At 41.1% G+C, this 21,607-nt stretch overlaps 3 protein-coding genes across 3 annotated transcripts; all 3 read right to left on the bottom strand.

Annotated features, from left to right (window-relative positions):
- Positions 1 to 44: 44 nt before the first annotated feature.
- On the bottom strand, positions 45 to 2,745 carry LOC136428321 (uncharacterized). Its single transcript, XM_066417745.1, has 3 exons — positions 2,349 to 2,745; positions 1,130 to 1,226; positions 45 to 376 (listed from the first exon to the last, which is right to left on the bottom strand). The coding sequence occupies exons 1-3, from the start codon at positions 2,586 to 2,588 to the stop codon at positions 183 to 185; spliced, it is 531 nt and encodes a 176-aa protein (XP_066273842.1). The 5' UTR covers positions 2,589 to 2,745; the 3' UTR covers positions 45 to 182.
- Positions 2,746 to 8,748: 6,003 nt separating this feature from the next.
- On the bottom strand, positions 8,749 to 10,762 carry LOC136426733 (leucine-rich repeat transmembrane neuronal protein 3-like). Its single transcript, XM_066415477.1, has one exon. It carries the CDS (start codon positions 10,693 to 10,695, stop codon positions 8,749 to 8,751), a length of 1,947 nt encoding a protein of 648 aa, XP_066271574.1. The 5' UTR covers positions 10,696 to 10,762.
- Positions 10,763 to 13,452: 2,690 nt separating this feature from the next.
- Positions 13,453 to 21,553, bottom strand: LOC136423574 (low-density lipoprotein receptor 1-like). Its single transcript, XM_066411799.1, has 10 exons — positions 21,482 to 21,553; positions 20,962 to 21,111; positions 20,607 to 20,745; positions 19,939 to 20,050; positions 19,372 to 19,442; positions 18,926 to 19,036; positions 17,869 to 17,985; positions 16,339 to 16,455; positions 15,697 to 16,074; positions 13,453 to 14,839 (listed from the first exon to the last, which is right to left on the bottom strand). The coding sequence occupies exons 2-10, from the start codon at positions 20,995 to 20,997 to the stop codon at positions 14,736 to 14,738; spliced, it is 1,185 nt and encodes a 394-aa protein (XP_066267896.1). The 5' UTR covers positions 20,998 to 21,111; positions 21,482 to 21,553; the 3' UTR covers positions 13,453 to 14,735.
- Between the last annotated feature and the right edge of the window lie 54 nt (positions 21,554 to 21,607).

The raw sequence follows: 21,607 nt of genomic DNA, 5'->3' as shown, positions 1-21,607 counted from the left end.
TAAAATGAAGAATGCAAACCATTACTGCACTAAAGAGAAACGGAATTATGACAGCTTTACAACCAGCAACAATACAATAACAAGGAAACAAACAAACAAACCCCATAAGATTGTTCGCCAACAGGTTTTAATTACACACACTTGCATGATCTTAGATATTTGACTGTGGACCGATCCTGACTTCAACACAAGAGGAGCATTACCTTCACCACTTTTGTGACGGCTTTCATCGGGAGGTTGTCGGTGACGGTGGCGCGAAGTGAGGCTTCCTTCCGCCTGGCCCAGGACAGGAGGGCGTTAGCGGCGTTCACAAGTACCAACACTAAGGACCAGACCACTGCGTCAGGGGGGGTCCAGGGCTGGCCCACACAGCTACCTGCAGGGGGAATGTAATTACCACCATGAAAAATAGAGGTATTGTTTTGGGTCTGTCTGTGTGTTTATCTGTCCGTTTGTGTTTCCGGATATTTGTGGTCAGCGTAGCTTAAGAACCTCTGGATAGATTGGAATGGTATTTGGTATGTGGGTACGTGTTGGTAAGAAAAAGGTCAAGGTCAATTTTTGGCCCATTGTGTGTGACCTTGGTGCTGCATCAGGACTACTCTTTTTTGTGTCTTCTGTTCTTGACGTTTTATCGCCTTAATTTTTGTTTTGACAGATACATGTAAGACATCAAATTTATGTAACAACTAAGTAAATGTGGGCTTGATTTGCATAAGTATGGCTAAATTGATCATAAATCATCTATACAAATACAAATGCTAAATGATAGGAACTTCATATTTGTGACTTGCGTGGGTAATTTGAAGGTGTATATGTCACAGTACAGATTGGAATTCCAGTCTGTACGAGTAGAATTCCAGATCCTACTGGATTCCAATGTGTACTGTGATATATATCCAGGCATAGATTAGGTAAATGAGTAATTCATTTGCATAAGTAGACTACTTCGTGGAGCCATGAGGTTTCCGAACTCTTTATTTGGCTATCGCGAGAGAAAAGCCCTTTTTATAAACTCAATTTAGAGGTGCATATTTTGCTTGGCTTGTATATTTAGAGGACATTGTTGACAGTACATGTCTTAGAAATTGGCAATAATGTCATCTTCACAATAACGACATTGTCTTACCTATGAAGTACAATACGGCTACCGTTGTCATGGCGACGAAGTAAACCACGTCATACGTTCTGCAGCACATGCTGTCCCAGCATTCACCATCGCTGTCCTGTATGGGTAGTTTAAAGCGGCAGTATATAACATTTTGCCCAAAAATTTGAATCATTTTCTATGGAAAAAAAACTTTTTACAGATAGCAATATTCACGTAGGGTTTCCAGACAAAAATTTTAGGCATCCAGGGGAATCAAACATCTCTTTTTTTCGAAACAGTGGTTGCAGAAAAATGGAAAAAAACTTGGACAGGGACTGTCAATGTGAAATATAGGGGAGACTAAAGGGTTACAATAAATGGCAGTAATGCCTGTAGCCCTATGGGGAAGTTAAGAAAAAGAAGGTGTCATTATCTCAGGAATCAAAACATCAGACTACAATAACTTACCCTCAAATACTAACCAATCATGTCAACTGTCATCAGATTCATCCCTGACAAATTCTATACGGCTATTCTCCAGATAACCCCCCCCCCCCCAATCAGAGCCCTTGGATAGGTCCTACAGGCTTCAGACACCTAGTTGAAGACCATCCCACTATATCAGGGGGGTGCCAAAGCCCACAAGGTAGAGAAAGAGTATTTATTTCAACTAATTCAGCAAATACAGTCTATCCCACCACAGTCACTCCTATATTGCCCAGATTTCACAAAAAATCGCACCAAAAAAGGATTTTCAATGGTTTAAACCCTGTTTTTTACTTGTTTGTCTAAGCGCAGGCGCAATCCCTTTAGTCTCCCCTGAACAGGCGTGGACCCGGAAGTGACTTTCGCAGCTCGCGGGGCACTTTTGAAAGAGAAATATCACAACAAGCATCCCTCCCCTGCTTGCCATTTTTACATTAACACGGCCTCTATAGTACTTACTGCAATTCTGGAAAATTTGAATGTCCATACCTTTCTCAAAATTTGTCACAAAAGCACTCGGCGTATTAGAAAAAGACACCCAATAGAAACATATAGAAGGGCAGCCTTTTCTACATAATGTTGTAAAGAAAAATATAAATTTACACGTTCAATGTACTTGGCCAATTTTTTTCCTATCCAGAGTCTTTTACAATAATGAGCCAACAATGAAGATAGCTATGCAAGGGCCACTATCCCTGTTCCATGTCGTACTACCGGCCGGACATATTATACCCTCCGACAGAGTGGTTTGATGGAGTCTACTCAAACTTACCGGTATCTGGATACGTGAAGCCCGTATCAGTCCCCAACTGAGTATCACCGTCTGTACGGAACAGACCACCAGCACACAACAGAGCAGCATCCCTACCCCCACGGGGTACCGGTACACCGGCCCGGGGGTGTGGAAGTAGGCGGCGTACACAGCCACCCCCACCCCCGCGGCCACCAGGCACACGGCCCCGAAACCCAGGGCAGCTTTCAGCAGCCTGGACAGCGCGGATAGAACACCCATGGCTTCCGTCTAATACTATACAATGACCAGTTTTCGATCCACCTACGAACTGAAATTTCGTCACTTCAGCGTGAGGCTGAATCAGATATTTACTCAAGTTAACGCACGTACTGCTGCTCCACCTGCTAAATCAACACGACTTTGGCCCAGGTGTCACACATCCGGGACCTTCCCACAACGACCTCTCCCCAACCAAGGTCAGTGCTCGGCTGGGTTTAGATTTCACTCCATAATGACCTTCGCTAAGAAGGTTGTGTTTTGGGTAGCGTTTGTATGTATGTACGTGTGTTTGTGTACGTGTGTGTGTGTGTGTGTGTGTGTGTGTGTGTGTGTGTGTGTGTGTGTGTGTGCGCGCGCGCGCGCGTGTGTGTGTGTGTGTGTGTGTGTGAACAGCACAACTTGAGAAGGCCTGGGTTGTCTTGATATTTGGTGTGTGTCAGTGTCTTGATGAGACCTGTGAATGATTATATTTCTATGTATGTGTGGCTAAAGTACACTCAGCCCAGAAATGTTAAATTAGCAAAAAACTTAAATTTGATAGATCATTTCTCTATTGTTACTTCTATTGTATACATGTGCGGTCTTCTGCATCATTAAAAAGCTTATGTTTCACAGATACACACTTACAATAACACATTAGGTATCAGTGAAAAGAAAAATAGTCATTTTAAACACTCTTTCATTGTCTTTAACCCTTGTCCTGCTGGACCCATACATATACGTATAAAGGTTGCACATTACAGAGCTTGTATGGTCCCGTATATGTACAGGTTAGGGGTATTTTTTAACTGAACACCGTCGCACCGCAGCGAAATGCACCGTTTTCTTCCTCAATGTTTCCTTAAAGAGCAAGGCTGGACTATAAAACCACCCAATAAATTCAGCTATCGTAAACTCCCAGACCTCAGTCTGCTTCTGAATGTCGTGGTGTTCACATCAGTGAAGGGGCTCGCTGGCTAAGACAATTTACCAAGTATTGAAGTTACTTCAGCACATGTTTGAAATCATATAGTGTATGAAAGGAATCAAAGTATAGTTGCACATAAACATCAGCTTTGTAGTACCTATAACCAAGAATATGAAGCAACTAGAGTTCTACGAACACATATCTTCGCCAAATAATCAGGGGATTATGCCAATAGTCAAGAGACTTGAAGTTTGGTGGCTGTGTTCAGTTATTCTCGTTTAGGAGATTTTGACAAAATGTCACTGCAGATCAAGAGCAAGCTGCTAGGGGGCCCAAAGCTACAACAATTCTACTTACATCACAAGCTTCCTGACACCAAAGGATCAAAACCATAGCACGTTCAGTTCTGCTGAAGTACCAGGGTCACTTACCAGGGGCCCAAAATCGACCCTGACCTTCGTCTTCCCAATACCTGCCCACATACTCGTACCAAGTATAGTCATAATCCATCCATTCTTGAGTTATGCTGACTACAAAAATCCGGGACCACAAACATCGCACACAACCACAGACGTTAACGGCGATGCTGATACCGTGTCAGATGATGATCACTTTGAGGGGTTTTTCAAACCAGAGTGACAGTGAAAGTGAGAGTGACCAGCAGACAAAGTATCGCACTAAAGATCAGACAAACTCTCTAGTCCTGCGTACTGATGAACGTTACCCCCCTGCTCGCACAATAGGATAGTCCGTGTACTTTGCCCCTCTCCTGTCTCCTGTGCACCTCACGTTGGTAACATAATTTACCGGGCTCGTTAGTCCTGACTCCTGCTGGACACAACAAACCAGTGCCTCAGAAACGCGTGTGGTAGCTGAAACATCGATTCTTTGAATGATTCTCTTATTAGCCATCAGATCATTGGTGGAGGAATCTTCAATTTCTTCCATGGTCACCCAAGACGTGTTGCCAAGGAAGGACAATTTCTCGGTGACGGCAGTTCCCCTCCCGGGCGGTAGGTAGCGATGATAGGGTGGGAGGAATTCCGAACTTTGACCTCGTATGAAGACTAAATTGGAAGACAAGTTCGTTGTTGCGTTCTTTAGGTGGCTGAAAGAAGTAGTGTTTCCCTATCAGGTACGACGTCAGGACCATCTGGTTGACGATAGTCCCTCTCAGGGCCTGACCTTTCCTGTGTTTGTTGATTTAGCTCCGTCCCAGCGGGAGAGTAGTTTGGACGGTGGTAGTGAGATCACCAGAGAGAGCATCAATCTAATTTACACAGGCCTGCTGACAAGCAGGTGTTGTCCTTGAATATAGGTCAACAAAAGGTACTTAAACGCAATCATAAACAAGCCTATTTCACCACTTAATTAGACCCTGATTACAATTTCATACGTCTATGTTTGTTAATCATTACCTCAATAACCTACCTGTCCAAAGCAATGCAAATTCATCAAACCCTACCCGAGTTATTCACCTCCAAAGGTAACATCAAAAAAGCCCACTGCAGTTCTAAGCAAGCCACTAGGGGGTCTAAACTTACATCAGTTACTCCCTGCCCCAAGAGCTGTACACCACTTAAAAATCATTACCATAGCACTTGCATGAAATTTGACTACAAGCTTTTGGCGGATTGATAAACTTTCCTCATTTATTATGCAAATTATCGTCTTATTTGCATGACAAGTATTCAATTATGTAAAGCATCACCGAAACTATCCACATGCCATAGATTATGATAATCCGTCAATCCCTGCTGAAGTTATTCGTCTCCAAAGGTATTAACAAAAACGCCAACTGCAGTTCCAAACGAGCAGCTAGGGGGCCATAATTCACACCACTCACGTGCCGTCCCAGAAGCTATATACTACCTAAAAATCATGAACCTGGCGCCTCCAGAAAATTTGGCCTCAAACGTTGAAGCTCCGCTGCAGTACCTCATATACCCGCTAGGAGGCCCATTATCGAACTTGACCTTCCTCTTTGACACCCCTAACTGTCCACTAAATATCATGCACAACCGTCAACAGCTCCTCGAGTTATGCTGGCGACATACAAACTCTCACACACACAAAGCCTGCTGCAGTATTGTAGGAAAGCGCCAGATGAATCATTTTTAAACTTGACCTCCGTTTTCACAATCTCTTCCTACCTACCAAAAATCATTGAGATTCATCAACGTTTCCGTCACTTTTTTTGCCTACATACAAACACAGAAAAGTTAAAAGTCCGCTGCAGTACTGTTGGAAAACGCCAGGTAAACGATTTTTGAACTTGACCTTCCTTTGCACAACCACTACACACCTACCAAATATCATGAAGATCTTTTAAAGGTTTCCCGAGTTATGCTCTTGACATACATACAGACCCACACAACATCCGGCTCAACCGAAAACATAATCTACTCCGAGTTCCTCGGCGTAGATAATTACAACACTGGCCTAGTAACACTGGCCTGCCATGCTCACTGGTAGAATGTCTCAGACATTGGCTGTCCTGAGTATACAAATTACATTTGTACAGAGCCCCTGCGTCTATACTGGTTTCTTAGACTACCAAGTAGTCACCACAATTGTATAAGTCATACTTCTAGACACACAGCTACCAAAGCTAATTCAGCTCTGAGGAAAATATAGATACAGTTCCAACTTTGAAGGGGTTGCTTTGACAGTTGAAAACACAATCATTGTTATGATTTTTGGAAAGTTGCCTAGCAAAGTTACGTATTGTATTGAATACGTAGCTTTGCTACATGTATCTGGGTTAATTTGCTGGTCTGAAAATGTTTTCTTCAAAAACTAGTGAAAGAAATACAGGATTTTTCAAAACTTGATACGTCAGTTAATATGCAAATGAGTTCCTGTCGTCTGCTCTGATCCCATTCTATTGTTCTTGGAGCCAGACGGGAAGAGATCCCCTACAGAGGATAATCCATTTATGATGTTGGGATGAGGGTTGGAGTCAATTTAGCTACTAACTCCCTGACAGAAGATAGTTTTTATAGGAGGAGAACCCTAGGTCCTGCTTTCTTGTCCTTTAACGAGTATATTCTTTTTAAGTTTTCTACAATTGTTTGACAACTATTAGGTTATGTTTCCATTTACATGTGTCAATGATCTATAGTTAAAAGATACTGACTACTCATGGCGGCTACCATGTACCTAAGTCTATAAACAAGTCACGTAATCAGCACAATCTATTGCAGATGATACTGCATATTAAATAGTAAGTAAGTTGTACATGAAATTCACGTAATCAACAAATCTAATGCAGACGATACAGCGTACTAAATAGTAATTTGTATATGAAAGTCACGTAATCAACAAAATCTATTGCAGATGATACTGCATATTAAATAGTAAGTAAGTTGTACATGAAAGTCACGTAATCAACAAAATCTAATGCAGATGATACTGCATATTGAATAGTAATTTGTATATGAAAGTCATGTAATCAACAAAATCTATTGCAGATGATATTGCATATTAAATAGTAAGTAAGTTGTACATGAAATTCACAATATCAACAAAATCTAATGCAGATGATACTGCATATTGAATAGTAATTTGTATATGAAAGTCACGTAATCAACAAAATCTATTGCAGATGATACTGCATATTTAATAGTAAGTAAGTTGTACATGAAAGTCACGTAATCAACAAAATCTATTGCAGATGATACTGAATATTAAATAGTAAGTAAGTTGTACATGAAATTCACAATATCAACAAAATCTAATGCAGACGATACAGCGTACTAAATAGTAATTTGTATATGAAAGTCATGTAATCAACAAAATCTATTGCAGATGATACTGCATATTAAATAGTAATTTGTATATGAAAGTCACGTAATCAACAAAATCTATTGCAGATGATACTGCATATTTAATAGTAAGTAAGTTGTACATGAAAGTCACGTAATCAACAAAATCTATTGCAGATGATACTGAATATTAAATAGTAAGTAAGTTGTACATGAAATTCACAATATCAACAAAATCTAATGCAGACGATTCTGCATATTGAATAGTAAGTTTTACATGAAACTCACGTAATCAACAAAATCTAATGCAGATGATGCTGCATATTAAATAGTAGGTAAGATGTACATGAAAGTCACGTAATCAACAAAATCTAATGCAGATGATACTGCATATTAGAAATTAAGTTGTGCATGAAAGTTACGTAACCAATCAATCTAATGCAGATGATACTGTATATTAAATGGTAAGTTGTACATGAAAGTCACGTTATCAACCAGTATAATGCAGATGATACTGTATATTAGATAGTAAGTTGTGCATGGAAATAACTTTATGTATGAACCAAACTGTATGTTAAATCCATTTTATAATCTGTATAATTGTAACTGTCTTTGGCAATTCTAAGTACTGTACTGCTATAATGAAATCAGCAATAACTATCAGAAAGTTTGCAACAAAAAATAGATAAAAATGATGTACATACTTTGAATGAATATTGTCAGTAGACCTTTTCCGTTAATTTAATGAGTTCACTATGCACTGCACACTAAGTACTACCAGTAACATATTCTCCAGTAGAAGATGGAGTTTCTTACAATCGTTGATAGAAGATGCCGTACATTTTAACTGTTACAACTATTGGTCTACACAGTTCATATTCAAGCACAATTGAAATATTTTTCTCCTTTTGCTGGTACGAGAGTATGTACATTTGATATGTAGTAATACATTTAAGTTTCATTTGAATTGCTCGGCCAGTGTTACGGACTTGGTTTTTTTTACATAATTCGGTCATCATTTTTGGCGACGCCTCAGGAGAGAGCCTAATGGTATGTATATCGTGTGCAGTTTGCAAGAATTCTAGTTATTGCACAGGAATGTGTCCACAGGAATTTAAGACCGTAACTCAAGAATGCCTGGATGGATTGTCTTCATATTTGGTAGGTGGATAGGTCTTTGTGAGACTTCGAAATGATTGCATTTTTGGCCCCCCTAGCAATTTTCTATAGTACTGCAGGGGAACTTTCGCTTTTAAAATCTCGTGTTCTGAACATGCTATGGTCATGATTTTTTAGTGGTAGATAGATCTTTGGAGGGAAAATATGTCCGGTAGATGTGTCCTGTCCCTAATGGATTTTTTGGAACTGCAGGAATTTTTGAATGAAAATTGCAGGTGAAACCCATGGCCATGACTGTAAACCTTTGAAATGAATTTACCAATGTCAGTTATATATATATATATATATATATATATATATATAAACACTAAGAGTGGCCTTCTAGATTTTTGGGTTCCACAATTACGTACCCATTACCATCAGTGGGTAAATCTGTGGTCTTTGTTAGAGGTTGGTAGTAGTGCAAGTTGTTATGGGCATCTATTGGGTTCTGGCAATGACTGTTTGCTGGCATCTCATACTGGACAGCTTCTGAACTCATGTATTGAGCACCGTCTGGTTCCACATACACACAATCGTCGCCACCATGACGTCGGGCAAAGGGAGACGAGTTCAACTCACCTTTGGGAAGCGTTTTTCCGTCAGGTTGATCAAGAAACTTTGCGTTTGTATGTTGGATTGGACCTTCATTTGCTGGCATCTCATACAGGACATCTTCTGGCTTCATGTATAGGGCACCATCTGGCTCTACATACACACAATCATCATCATCTTGAGGAGGGGGGAGGCGGGGAGGGGCATTTTCAGAAAGTGTTTTCCTAGGTGGAACTGGGGACTTTGGTTTAGTAGGCATCTCTGGACCTGCACCAGATATGGAAGGGTTTGGTGGTATGTCTACCGATGTTGTGGTGTTAAGGAAAGCAATATTCGAACTTGGGCCTGAAGGAGGATCCTTGGTCCTCCTCTTGCACCAGATTGTTAGAATTATGGCACCAATCAGGACAACACCAGCTATTGACCCACAGACAGAGGCAATGAGAACAGGTAGGGGGAAACTGGTAACATATTTATGGGAACTGTTGTTTTCTGGTTTACTTTGATCGAGAGACAGTGTGGTGAATGTGGTGCCTACAGGACGTGCTGTTGAGCCAGCGGTTTGTTTGAAGCGCGAGTGATAGCGAGACGTGTGGTTAGTGGTGCTATTGTGGGAATTGCAACGACTTTCCAACTGGCCATCAACAGGCATAATACGTAGTGATATTTTGCTCAGATTGACAGGCAGTGTGGTGTCTACAGGGCGTGCTGTTGAGCCAGAATTTTGTTTGACGTGCCAATGGTATCGAGTAGGGTGGTTAGTGCTGCCATTGTAGGAGTTCTTTTCCAATTGGCCATCAACAGACACAGTTGATATTTTACTTGAATGGACAGGCAGTGTGATGAATGGTGCCATTGTAGGAGTTGTTGCCAGTTTACAGATCAGGTCTTTAGGGTTGATATCTTTAAGCTTTTGTCCAGAGAACATGGCAGGCTGGGAGCATACTATATGGTTTTCAAATGAATGAGCCCCATTCATTTTTAGCCTGAAGGATACCATCTTACAGTCACACTGCCAGGGGTTGTTGTCAATTGTTACATCAGGAATAGGTGCCAACATGCCATATGCTGATTGGGGAAGGACTGATATTAGGTTTGACTGCAGGCGCAACCTTTCGAGTTGTGGTAGATTTGAGAATGTTTTTGGCTGAATCTCAGCTATTTTGTTGGAGTCCAGGTACAGATATTTGAGGAGGGATAGATTCGCGAATGTATTAGGGTGAATCTTAGTTATCTGGTTTGATTTCAGCGTCAAAACTATTAGCCGCGTTAGATTTAAAAAGGCTGCCGGCTGAAGGTCAGTTATGTTATTTTCGTCCAGGTGCAAGAAACGTAACTGGGTTAGATTTGAAAATTTACCAATGTCAGTTATTTGGTTGTAGCGTAGGTACAAACGTTTGAGCTTTGATGGATTTGAGAATGCACCTGGATGAATGTCAGCTATCTGATTGGAGTCTAGGTACAGCTTCGTGAGATTTGAATAAACATCAGGCTGGAGGTTAGTAATTCGATTATTGTTTAAGGACAGCGTAGTGAGCTTTGGTAGATTTGAGAATGCGCCAGACCGAATGTTAGCTATTCGGTTGCGTGGTAGGTACAATTGTCTCAGGTTTCTATACCTTGTTAGCCCTGACAGACTTATAGATGTAATCTGATTATCTGACAAATCCAACTTAGAAATTGATGTTGGCAGGTTCTGAGGGATGCGGGTCAGGTCCATCTTGTTGCAATAGCAGGTTGGGGTTAATTTACACCTACTCCTGCAGTCATCTTTGCTGAGTAACCAGCTTCCGGCATCGTTTAACATGATGAGAAGGAAAATCAGCACGTGTCGCAGCTTTCTCCACATGTTGTCCTGCCAGTGAAATATAGAGAATGTTAGTCACAGAACCTGGAATAAAAAAATAACCAATTCACTTTAACAACGTCTGTAGGTAGTTATGGTTATGACTGTCAACAACTATATAACATGTCAGTGTTGACATAAAAAGCTCTGAAATCCACACAAAAAAATACTGCATAGGGTGAAAACTGATCAAAGAATATGCAACATGGATCAGGGCTCAAAATGCTTATTTTGCTGCATGTATACCTGCACTTCCTCAGGTAATTAATTACCTGCAAAATTAGTCTGGAATCCAAACCTATTATAGCTTCCAAGTCTCTCTCCAAGGAATCCAAACCCATTATAGCTCCCGGAGAGAGACTCGGGAGCTATAATAGGTTTGGATTCCAGGCTACTGCAAAACCTCCTCGTACCGCTTGGTTTCCTTCCATCAAGTGTCACAGACCCAAGCTCTAACCCTGGTGCAGGCTCGGTGCAACTAGACATCAGAAATCCATGCAGAGCACTAACCAGCATATACAAGTACTGGGTTTGCAATCCCTGGGCTTGAAGGCTGAATCTTAGTCTCTTTTAGTCTCCCCGATCATGCTGGACCTTCCAGATTGCGGATGGTTTATCTTGTTTGAAAGGATTCAATATCTAAATTGTGTTGTCCAGTTCACTTTCATCTCAGAATCAGTATTGTGCAATTGCTGTCTACAGAAGAGACTTACCTTTGAATCTGTCCTTCAGTCTAGTCAGGTTGGCTCCTCCTGAAGTCGTGAAGGATGTTTGGGTCCCTTTTTTTCGTTGTCCTTGTAGGATGCGTGCTTCAGCAGCTGAGCAGTAACTGGGTGAGGCAAACAGTTTTAGATTAGTCTTATTCATACGTTTATCTTAATTGTCTGAAGGTAGATATTTGAATATTGATATTAAAGCATGTTGTTTACTTTAAGGCCTACACCAGAATTCGTGGCACGTTTCAAACCTTTCATCGGGGAAGGTGTGCTAGGAAAAAGTTAATGATCCCTTACTAATTCTTATCACAGTTTTTTCCCCCCAGTGTTTTCGTGGTATGTAAGGTAGGCAGTTTTGAACATGTCTACCACATGTCTAATGTGCAGTTGATTCATCTTTTTATACCCTAATCAATTTCTGCTGGTATAAACATGGTTTGTTACGCCTTGACGCGGTTTACCGGGTAGGCAATACAAACAAACAAATGCTGGTACAACCACAGTTGTTTATTCCTCTTGAATTTGTATCCCCGACCAGCCTGGACCTTCCAGATTGGGGCTGGGTTATCTTGTTTGAAATGATTAGAAATGACTCCAAATTGCCTTTTCCAGTTCATTTTCACCTACGAATGAACAATGTGCCTAGTCTCTGCCAAACTTACTACGCAGTTACAGGAAGAATATTTGCCAAGGAAGTTTGGCCACCAGAGGGTTTATTTTGCAAGCGCAGGGGAAATATATACCTTACCGTGGTCTGACTCTAATGGCCAATCATTATTCTCTTTTGCCGAATTCTACGATTCATACCCCCTATAAGAAGGCATGGGGGAGGCTGCAATGTGGCATTGCTTTCTTGAGAAGAGACTTACCTTTGAAAATTGTCCGAACTTGTCCTTCAGCCTAGTCCTCAGTTGGCACTTTCTTGGCGAAGGAGTGGTGAAGGGTTTTCGGTCCTCTTGTTCCTACAGTACTTGTAGGATACTTGTTTCAGCAGCCGAGCAGTAACAGGGTGTGGCAAACAGTTTAAGATCAGTCTTATTCATACGTTTAACTTAATTGTCTGAAGGTATATATTTGAATATTAAAAGCATGTTGTTTACTTCAGAATCTGTAACACCTTTCGAACCTTTAATCAGGGAAGATTAGCTGCAAAAAATCTCTAAAGGCTTATTAACTTTCAGCATATTTTCTTTCTAAAATTACAAAGTTTCTAGTGAATGTAATGTTGTCTCATATCATCTGTCGAAATGAACATGCCTACCTCCTGATGTGCAGTTGACCCGCCTTCGCAGAAAAAGCCACTTGTGTACATTATATCATGCATACCCTAATGACTTGCATCGGGTAGGACCATGAGTACTTGGGGAGAATCAATGAGATACAATTACTAAAGAATTGGGTTTTTGAGTAATTTCTCATCATGTGATGTTTTGATATCTTACCTTCATCATCGTTATCCTATGGTGCATTTGTTGCAGGGTTTTATTTATCTCGTGTTCTGGAGAAGCTATGATCACAATTCTAACACGATAAATAGTCATTGTGGTAGGGAAGAAGTGACGTAAGTTTGGGCTCTCTTGCATCTTTCTTTCGAACTCCAAGGACATTTCAATAGCAGACTTTGAAACAAGATAATAGAAGAATTGATGGATGAATGAATGACCATGTGAATGTATATCATATAAAAAAGAAAAATAATGATACTCATTATGAGCCCAACATGAATAGTGTTAAACCTAAGATAGTCACTTTGTTGTAGTGAATCGTTTTATTCCATACTTATATCTTGTTCCATGTTAATTGTTTTTGCCATACTTTGTACCTGCTACAATAGTCGTGCAATAAAGTTCTTCTATAAAAAAACAGAAGACACCACGCGGAAAAGTCTTCACATGCTGATATATGTTTATTCTAACTGACCATGCACAGAAATTCTTTATTTCAAAACGTTTTCAACTATACGTTTGAAGGACTAATAATAACTTAAAATTGATGCTCTAATTAAAAGATCTGCATGAGTTTTGGAAATTAAAGGAAAATTTCCTTACATTAATATGATGTACCTAGTGTGTTGCACTAAAGTATAGGGAATTGTCAATAAAATTGAGACTAACAGATAAAAAGAATAATATGCTCTTATGATATGTTGATCTTACAGAGCGCCAGAGAGTCGTCAGAGTTCCATTTTGGCAGTGAAATAAAGTAAAGAAAATTCTACTCTTTCATTCCATCTATATCAGAAATCTCTTCGTCACCTTTTTCCGGATAGGACAACACTAACTGGCACTACTGTGCACGGCAGGTAGGTGTCGCTGCTGCATCGTGATGATGAATGTGGTGTGAAACATGACCCTGGATTAATATCCCCCCTTATTCCGGTTCATGACCGGAGTAGATTTACAATATTGCATTAGGAGGGTGACAGATGGTCACCAAAACGTTGGTCGGGTAAAAATACTTTACAAGCCAGCTAGGTGTCGCTGCTGCAGTGTGAAGAATGTGGTGTGAAACATGACCCTGGGTTTATATCCTCCTCATCCCGGTTCATGACATGATTTACATTATTGCATTGGGAAGGTGACAGATGGTCACCAAAACGTTGGTATGGCCTAGTTAAAAAATACTTCGCACGCTAGGTGTCGCTGCTGCAGTGTGAGATATTTGGTTGTGTACAAAGAACGTTGCTATCCGGTGACTTACCAACCTGATGAACTATTCACGGAGCTATGATATTAGGGCTTAGATAATTGATATGTTGTCTGCAACAAGACTGCATTGAATAATCCATGTGTATCATCCGGTGCCATGCCACACTGCACCAATTAATTTCTGTTTTTCTGGTTATCTGATACATTCTCTGGTCATGTTACCCATGGTTCCTTAGGTGTACGAAACGCAAAATTTCAAAAATTAAACAACTATTCCAAATCTATCAAAAATTTTGGTACGATTTATGAGCTTTAACTTTCTGCAGAAAGTAAAAGAGTTTGAGACATAAGAAACATGATACATTCCAAAAACAAGAGTTTGGACATGTCGACAATGTAGCTCAAACGCGGATGATTGCAGGTAAAACTTACGCATTTCTTAGTCAAAACAATTAATAAAGATCATGTCTCTGGAACGCTATTTCATGCCATGTCTTTTAGCAATTTCCACTTAATTTTCCCCTGTCCTACAGACGAAATCTTATAATGATTAGAAAGCCAGGCGGTAGAGAATCTGACCGCACAGTGCAGAGGCCACCATCCAAGCCATGGCCGGGGCCGGGGCTGCACGGTTCCCTTCATAGAACCCTGTAACTAAACAAAAATTAAAGGCAGCATAAGTAGACGGAACAAAAAAATAAACATATCACAATAGCAGAATAAACGAGACAAGAAAGATAGCATAGAAATGAATAAGAAAAGGAAGCATAAATAGTAACTGTACTATGTACACTCCAAACAGGTTGGTGAAAAAAAATCATGCATTACAATTGAGACAGATAACTTTCTGCCTGGTGCCTAACTCTGTAACCAACAGAGAATGGGGTGCTTTAGTGCAATAAAGGTTAAAGAAACATGTCGCTACAAACCGGATGATGGATTTTCGAAGATGACGCATAAACAAACTTTAGTGATCACTGGTATAACGAGATTTGATCAGTATATATACGACATATTTTTCACATAGAGCGGGCCAAAAACATAAAAACACGTAGATATGTGGTATGGCCCGGCCATTATTCTGTTGATAGTTTTTCTTTTCTTTCAAATGTGCTTTGATATCGAATTTGTTTAATTGGTGTATACAGGGAAGACATGGTGAAAACAAAGCCTGGGGATCAGGTTTATGCTTTAATACATTGAGTTGTATGAAGTGAATGCGGTAGTGATACATTTCCTCCCTGTCCCTGTCTCAAGTCTTTCATGAGGTCCTCGTGCTATATTTTCACCTAAGATGTCCTAGAACCATGGAAATATGGTTTGCCTTAGAACAGGGTAAAATTTAAAGTAGATATCCGATCTTTTAATTTAAAAGATTGTTGAAGAAATATCCCTACAAGTTTTACTATTTACATGAGTGACGTGATTTTGCAAAGAAATTGTTAAGGCTACATAAGAACTCTGTTTTACAATTGTTTTTAGGAGACATAATATACTATTTGCTTTGGCACCTGTTTGATCTTTGAAGGATACTTGACCACCTGTCGGTTCCGCGGTCGGTCCGACGCTCGGCGTGGTGCTGGCTTGAGTGGACGCGCCGTCCGCGTTGCCGCACCCCTGCTCGTCCTCCCCTGCCGCACAGTCCGGGTACCCGTCACAGATCAGATGATGGTGCACGCAGTACTCGAGGTCTGGAGAGACAGGCAGGCCGCAGAAGAACGTCAGGCAATCCCTAGTGCGACCTTTGGCACAGTCCTGCTCGTCCTCCTCATCCCAACAGTCCGCGTCACCGTCGCAGCTAAACGCGTCAGGAACGCACGACGCGTTGCCGTAGACGGACGCGCAGTTGTAGCCACAGGAGGCCCACCTGCGCCCCAGAGCCTCTTCAACTATAAAAACAGGTTTGCATAAATTTGTATATCTATCTATATCTATCTATCTCTATATCTATATCTATATCTATATCTATCTATCTCTCTCTCTCTCTCTCTCTCTCTCTCTCTCTCTCTCTCTCTCTCTCTATATATATATATATATATATATATATATTTATGTGTGTGTGTGTGTGTGTGTGTGTGTGTGCGCGCGCTTGTATGCTTGTGTTTGTAGTGGTAAGCTTGACAGATGTATTTTTAAACCCGGTTCCGACTTACCGTCACTGGGTCTTTCGTCCTCACCACCAGCACAGTCATGATGCCCGTCCCCCAGGTGACGTGTCGGCAGACAGGTGACGTTGTCACGGCAGGTGAAGAAGCAGTGTTTAGGCACACCTGTCATGGAAAGTACGAAGCACAGGTAAACCATGGCAACAGACAAAGCCATAGAAATCATAGTAGGGACTTGCTAATAGATTATCTTTCACATTCTTAGTGTTGGACCCAAAAAAATATGTCGTTGACTCATTTGGACGATAAAACCGAAATTCAACGTTTTGTGCTTAAATCTCTGAATTACTTTAAAGAGGAAGACACATCAAGATTTTGTACAAAGAAAAAACTCGTCGTTAATCCTGGGGGCCAGCTGCAGCCATGATTTTGCACCCCCCCCCCCCCCCCAATACACAAAAATACATTCTACCCCTGCTGTGACGTTGGGGCAATGGTGGATGTTGCCCGTTGGCTAGATTGGGGGAGGGTCTGGGCGTCATCTGTCATTATTTCATGTCAGGGCCACAATTACAAACCGGGTTTGAGGGAACGAAAAGTATGATATAAAAGACAACAAAACTAAAACAACAAAAAACAAGAAGAAAATTAGTCATGAGCAAAATTTGTGTATATTTCTCACTATGCTCTCGCTATGCTCTAAAGATGAACATCAAGAGCTATCAACCCGAGTGGAGAGTAGAAGCACCGCTTATGGCATGGAAGTCAGCACATCTAAGAGCAAAGTCATGGTCAACAGCCAAGTACCAGGCGCAAGAACTACGGTGTCCATGGGTGTCCTCGAAGACGTGGACTTCTTCAAATACCTTGGCTCCATCCTTAACAGGGACGGTATTTCCACTCAAGAAATCAAAGCAAGGATTGCACAAGCTATAGCAGCACTTGCTAAACTCAGGCCCATCCTGCAGAGCAAGAACATCAGCCTGCCAGTTAAGATCAACCTTTACCAGTCACTTGTTGTCTCCGTCTTTCTCTATGGCTGTGAAAGCTGGACCACAACGGCCGAAACAGAGCGCCGCATAAAAGCCTTCGAGATGAGATGCCTACGGAAGATCCTTGGCATCTCCTACCTGCAACGGAGGACCAACGACTCGGTACGGAGGGAGGCAGAGGCAGTCTGCGGCAGACGTCAAACACTCCTGTCGACGGTCAATCGCCGGAAGCTGAAGTGGTTTGGGCACGTATGCCGACACAACACACTTGCTAAGACCATTCTGCAAGGTACAGTAGCAGGAGGGAGGAAACGAGGAAGGCCAAAGAAAACCTGGTTGGACAACATCAAGACATGGACTGGCCTGAGCGCTACACAACTGATCAGAGAGGCCGAGGACGGAACAGGATGGGCACGGATCATTGCAGCTGGCTGTCATAACGCCCCTACGACCACTGAGGTCATGGGTCATGAGTGAGTGACTGAGTGAGTGAGTGATGCTCTTCTATTTTTCGCTCCTGCAAACAGTTCAGTCGGGTCCTGGTTTAGAAATGTGGCCCTGGTATTAGTATCATTCCAACACCTACCCTCCACACACGCCTGTTCGTCCTCCCCATCCAGACAGTCTTCTATTTCCTCATCACAGATCCATCCGTTCGGGATGCAGGGGTCACCCGAGACAGTCAGACATTCCATCGCACACTCTGAAGGGGGCACAACGTTTGGAATGTGAGTGGCTCCCATTTTCTGTTTTGAGTATATCTTTACACGCATCAACCCGGCAATGCAAAAATAGGCAATTATACAAAAGACTGCTTTACATTAGAAAAAAATACCAAAACTAATGAAGAGCCCCACTTGATTGTAACAGTATATCAAATACTTATGCGAGCCCTTATTGTAATTGTATTGTATTGTTTATCAGTAATTAGGATGTTAAGTTTTCGTCTATACCTCTAATTTGTATTATGTTTGATAGTTGTCGCCATACAGTGTACCGTGTACAATTGTCGTAGTTAAGTTCTTCTGTTTAAGTCAGGTGTAAGGATAAGGTTCAAGTGCCATACTGAGTATTTAACTAATTCAAAATTTTATAGTTGAATCAACCTTGCAGTTTTTATCGGACTGAATTGTATTGGTTTTACTGCTGCATAAAAACATACTACTGTACATTAACTGCATAAAACAATGTCATAAATTAAAATGCAAACAGCATAAAATCACAGTGCACAAGATGACTAAAATCTGATAACATCAATAATAACAAGGGTTTTGTGGGCATCCCATGGACGACAGTGTTCTTGGGATAAACAAGTTTTTGTGTCAATTTGATTTTTGGTGGTCTCAGTCCAACATGGCGACGGAGGTATAATAGGGTCAAGCATCATAATGACTAGGATAAGGATCCGAGTTAAGAAAACAATGAGATGAACAAACAACAACATTGTATGTGGGTTAAATAAAGTCTTAAAATATTTCTATATAGTCTGAACTTAAGGGCATTGACAGCCAAGAAGAGATTTTCCTATTGAAGAATTTTACCGTTGCATCCACCTCAAGTCACGTAGCCTGCGTATTCGCCTCTCTTTCAAAACTGTTGTGTGATTTTCTTTACTATCTCTGAAGGGTCTGGAGAAATCTTACCGTCACAGTTTGCCTCATCCTCCCAAGTTGAACAGTCTCTTGTGCCGTCACAAGCCTGGCTGTCGTGGAACACGTCACCATCCCCACACGGACTGAACTGGCTGTCGATCTCTACAAGGAAAATAAATGACAATCCTTTTCAAATGGTAAGTATATACGTGTGGATTTTCACTGTCGAAAATGTGTAAGTCGACATTTTCTTCCCCGTGTTGGAAGTTACAGTTACTTGATGACTTTGACCAACACACATGCACTTTTATGTAACCAGGTATATCCTTGTAATTTTAGACTCCTCTCTAAACAAGACTGCCTGTTCAATACCTCAGTGTTATACAATTTTTATAATATTGCATCATTGCTGGCTACAGCCATGCGACCCCAGCACTTAAATAGCCCACTTCTATATACAGAGACTACATAGGGGTAAAATGTGAGCCAGGACGAACCGAAACATCCGAGACTCGCCAAGTCCAACTTCAGCCCGCACTCAGCCTCCAACACATCTTCACAAACAGGTCTGCAGCAGAAACAGTCTGTAAGTCTTTCGTTTTATCCAGATTTCAAGTGTTTTAGTGTTAGTTATCTATCTACTAGCAGTTAGAACTCATTCATGCATTACATTCAGTCTTATTGATTAATCAGCTCATGAAGTCATGATATTGTACTTTCCTTATAGTAATACTATATCTTCCTGTCAGTTTCAACTATTCACTTCAAGAACATATATCTATATTGAATTGTCCTTCATATTATCTGATTAGCATAACTACGATGGCTATTCTAAGTGCACATTTACTTTGCAACCTGATAACATCATTGGTAACAATGGCAGTCTCAAAGTAGCTTATCGCAAACAATTCTATCACAAAAAATTGTACAATGGAAATCTCATACTAGGTAACCACCAACATGAACAATAGCTCATTCTATCACACAAATTGTGAAAAAGGGCCTGTATCAGCTATTCAAATCCATCATTTATATAAAGAAAGTTGCGAAGTGCTTGTATTTACTTGTCTCCAGAAAGATAGCGTTGAGGCAAACATCCGTCAAAAGCCCGACAGAAACTTTCCCTTGGTCGACATGCCCCGTCACAGAAGACCTCGTCAGATGTACACCCGGAACCTTGTAATATTAATGGTAATCAGCGCCACTTTATTATTTATAAATTAATTCATTTGACCCAAATGCTATGTTTTGAGCCCTATTGGTTTGTCAGTCGACAGAAGAACCTTCGAAGTGAGACAATAGTTCAGCGTGAAATAAATCAAAATCGCGGGGTGGGGTCGTGTGGCGTAACGGCAGGGTGTTCGACCCAGAACCCAGCAGTCCCGGGTTCGAATCCCCTGAAGCCAACGATATCCAGGAAAAGCACTTTACACCGGTTTCCTCCCTCCACCAGGCGTAAAATGGCTTATTGTTCTCTGTACATGGCACTGTTAATATAAGTTAAAAAACTTTAGTGCAGTGCCACGATGTCCTTGTATGTACAAAAGCAAAAAAAATAGATAATAAACTTTTAGAAAATCAAAATCATCTTGTAAGTGAAACTGTTGACAGTCTAGCTACCTCTCCTCGTCTTTGTTAAGATATTGCAGAATTCTGGAACACCAGTACCAACGAATAGTATTGGATCTAAGCAAAACACACAGCAGTTAATGAAATGAATTGGCCTTCTGACCATATTTGACGAGAATCTCGACCCTCAGTGCGATCTGATTGTGGAAGGTGAGCGGGTAGAAGCGAGTGTAGCCTGCAAAAGTTGGGTTGTCCAACAGGTTGCGAACATAGCCGTGGCTGTCGCTGTTCCCTTGGAACACCTGAAACAAAACAAAATCGTGTCTTGTACACCTGATACCGAGGCTGTCCTGACAAATGTTGACAAAAAGCAACATGTACCATAGAAGGGGGTAAAAGCGTTTTATTTCCCTTGTAGTCAGGTAAGTACTGGACCGTACAGATAGTCTTCAACACTGCTTTTTTATGCTAAAATGACACCTTGTCTTGTTTGCTGAAAAATGTATATTTGAACTGACCATTTCTTCACTGTCTCCGGCGCTGTTTGTGTACATTGTCCATTCCCCATCCACAGAGAACGCCAGCTTGTAGGACGTGACCCAGTGGCCCAGGTTGTAAGCCCCCTGGGTGATGACACCGGCAACTTCGTACACGTTGTCGTGCTGAATCTATAGTGTAAAGGAAAAACTCACAGGTTTTCTATTTCATTAATGAAGACCAATTTACCGATTTGTTTGTTGTTGAATAGAGTGATCTCACGTTTGTATTTTATTAGAAGTTGCAAAAATAGTCCCTTGAATTCCAAGCCTAATGCAAAGTGATTAATATTAAGCAGAATTGTGCTGGTAAACAAATTCCTAGAACTGAACTCTAGTCATGGACCTTTACCATCTGTTTTCCATCAATCTGCTGGTGGTCTACTTCATCTGATACGTTTTCCATTGAAGACTCTTTTGAAGTCTCTCCATATCTGTTAGACTTAAGGTACGGTGACCAAACTATCTATTAGATTAGGTATGGGGGCCAAGCATTAGACACCTGTAGCCACTGGTCAGTGTCCAGGTCCGGAGCCGGAGACCAGCACGCTCCCTGTTGCAGCCCCTCCCTGTTTTTCAGACTTGTTCTCAACAATAGTATTCACCTTGAAGAATCTTCTGAATTCTC

Source organism: Branchiostoma lanceolatum, chromosome 1 (genome assembly GCF_035083965.1).
Source record: "Branchiostoma lanceolatum isolate klBraLanc5 chromosome 1, klBraLanc5.hap2, whole genome shotgun sequence".
Lineage (NCBI taxonomy): Eukaryota > Metazoa > Chordata > Leptocardii > Amphioxiformes > Branchiostomatidae > Branchiostoma > Branchiostoma lanceolatum.
Note: the sequence above shows the minus strand (reverse complement) of the source record. Positions and strands in the feature narration are given on the sequence as shown.

Bases quoted from the DNA above. Each gene is read 5' to 3' on its own strand.
- LOC136423574 (XM_066411799.1), bottom strand. From the start codon at position 20,997: ATGTACACAAACAGCGCCGGAGACAGTGAAGAAATG. The intron at 16,456-17,868 runs GTAGGTGTTGGA...TTTCCATGACAG, and splicing joins CGAACAGGCGTGTGTGGAGG to GTGTGCCTAAACACTGCTTC. The intron at 14,840-15,696 runs GTGCCAAAGCAA...ATTTTTGTTTAG, and splicing joins ATCCTTCAAAGATCAAACAG to TTACAGGGTTCTATGAAGGG.
- LOC136428321 (XM_066417745.1), bottom strand. From the start codon at position 2,588: ATGGGTGTTCTATCCGCGCTGTCCAGGCTGCTGAAAGCTGCCCTGGGT. The intron at 1,227-2,348 runs GTAAGTTTGAGT...CTACCCATACAG, and splicing joins CTTCACGTATCCAGATACCG to GACAGCGATGGTGAATGCTG. The intron at 377-1,129 runs GTAAGACAATGT...TTCCCCCTGCAG, and splicing joins AGCCGTATTGTACTTCATAG to GTAGCTGTGTGGGCCAGCCC.
- LOC136426733 (XM_066415477.1), bottom strand. From the start codon at position 10,695: ATGGACCTGACCCGCATCCCTCAGAACCTGCCAACATCAATTTCTAAG.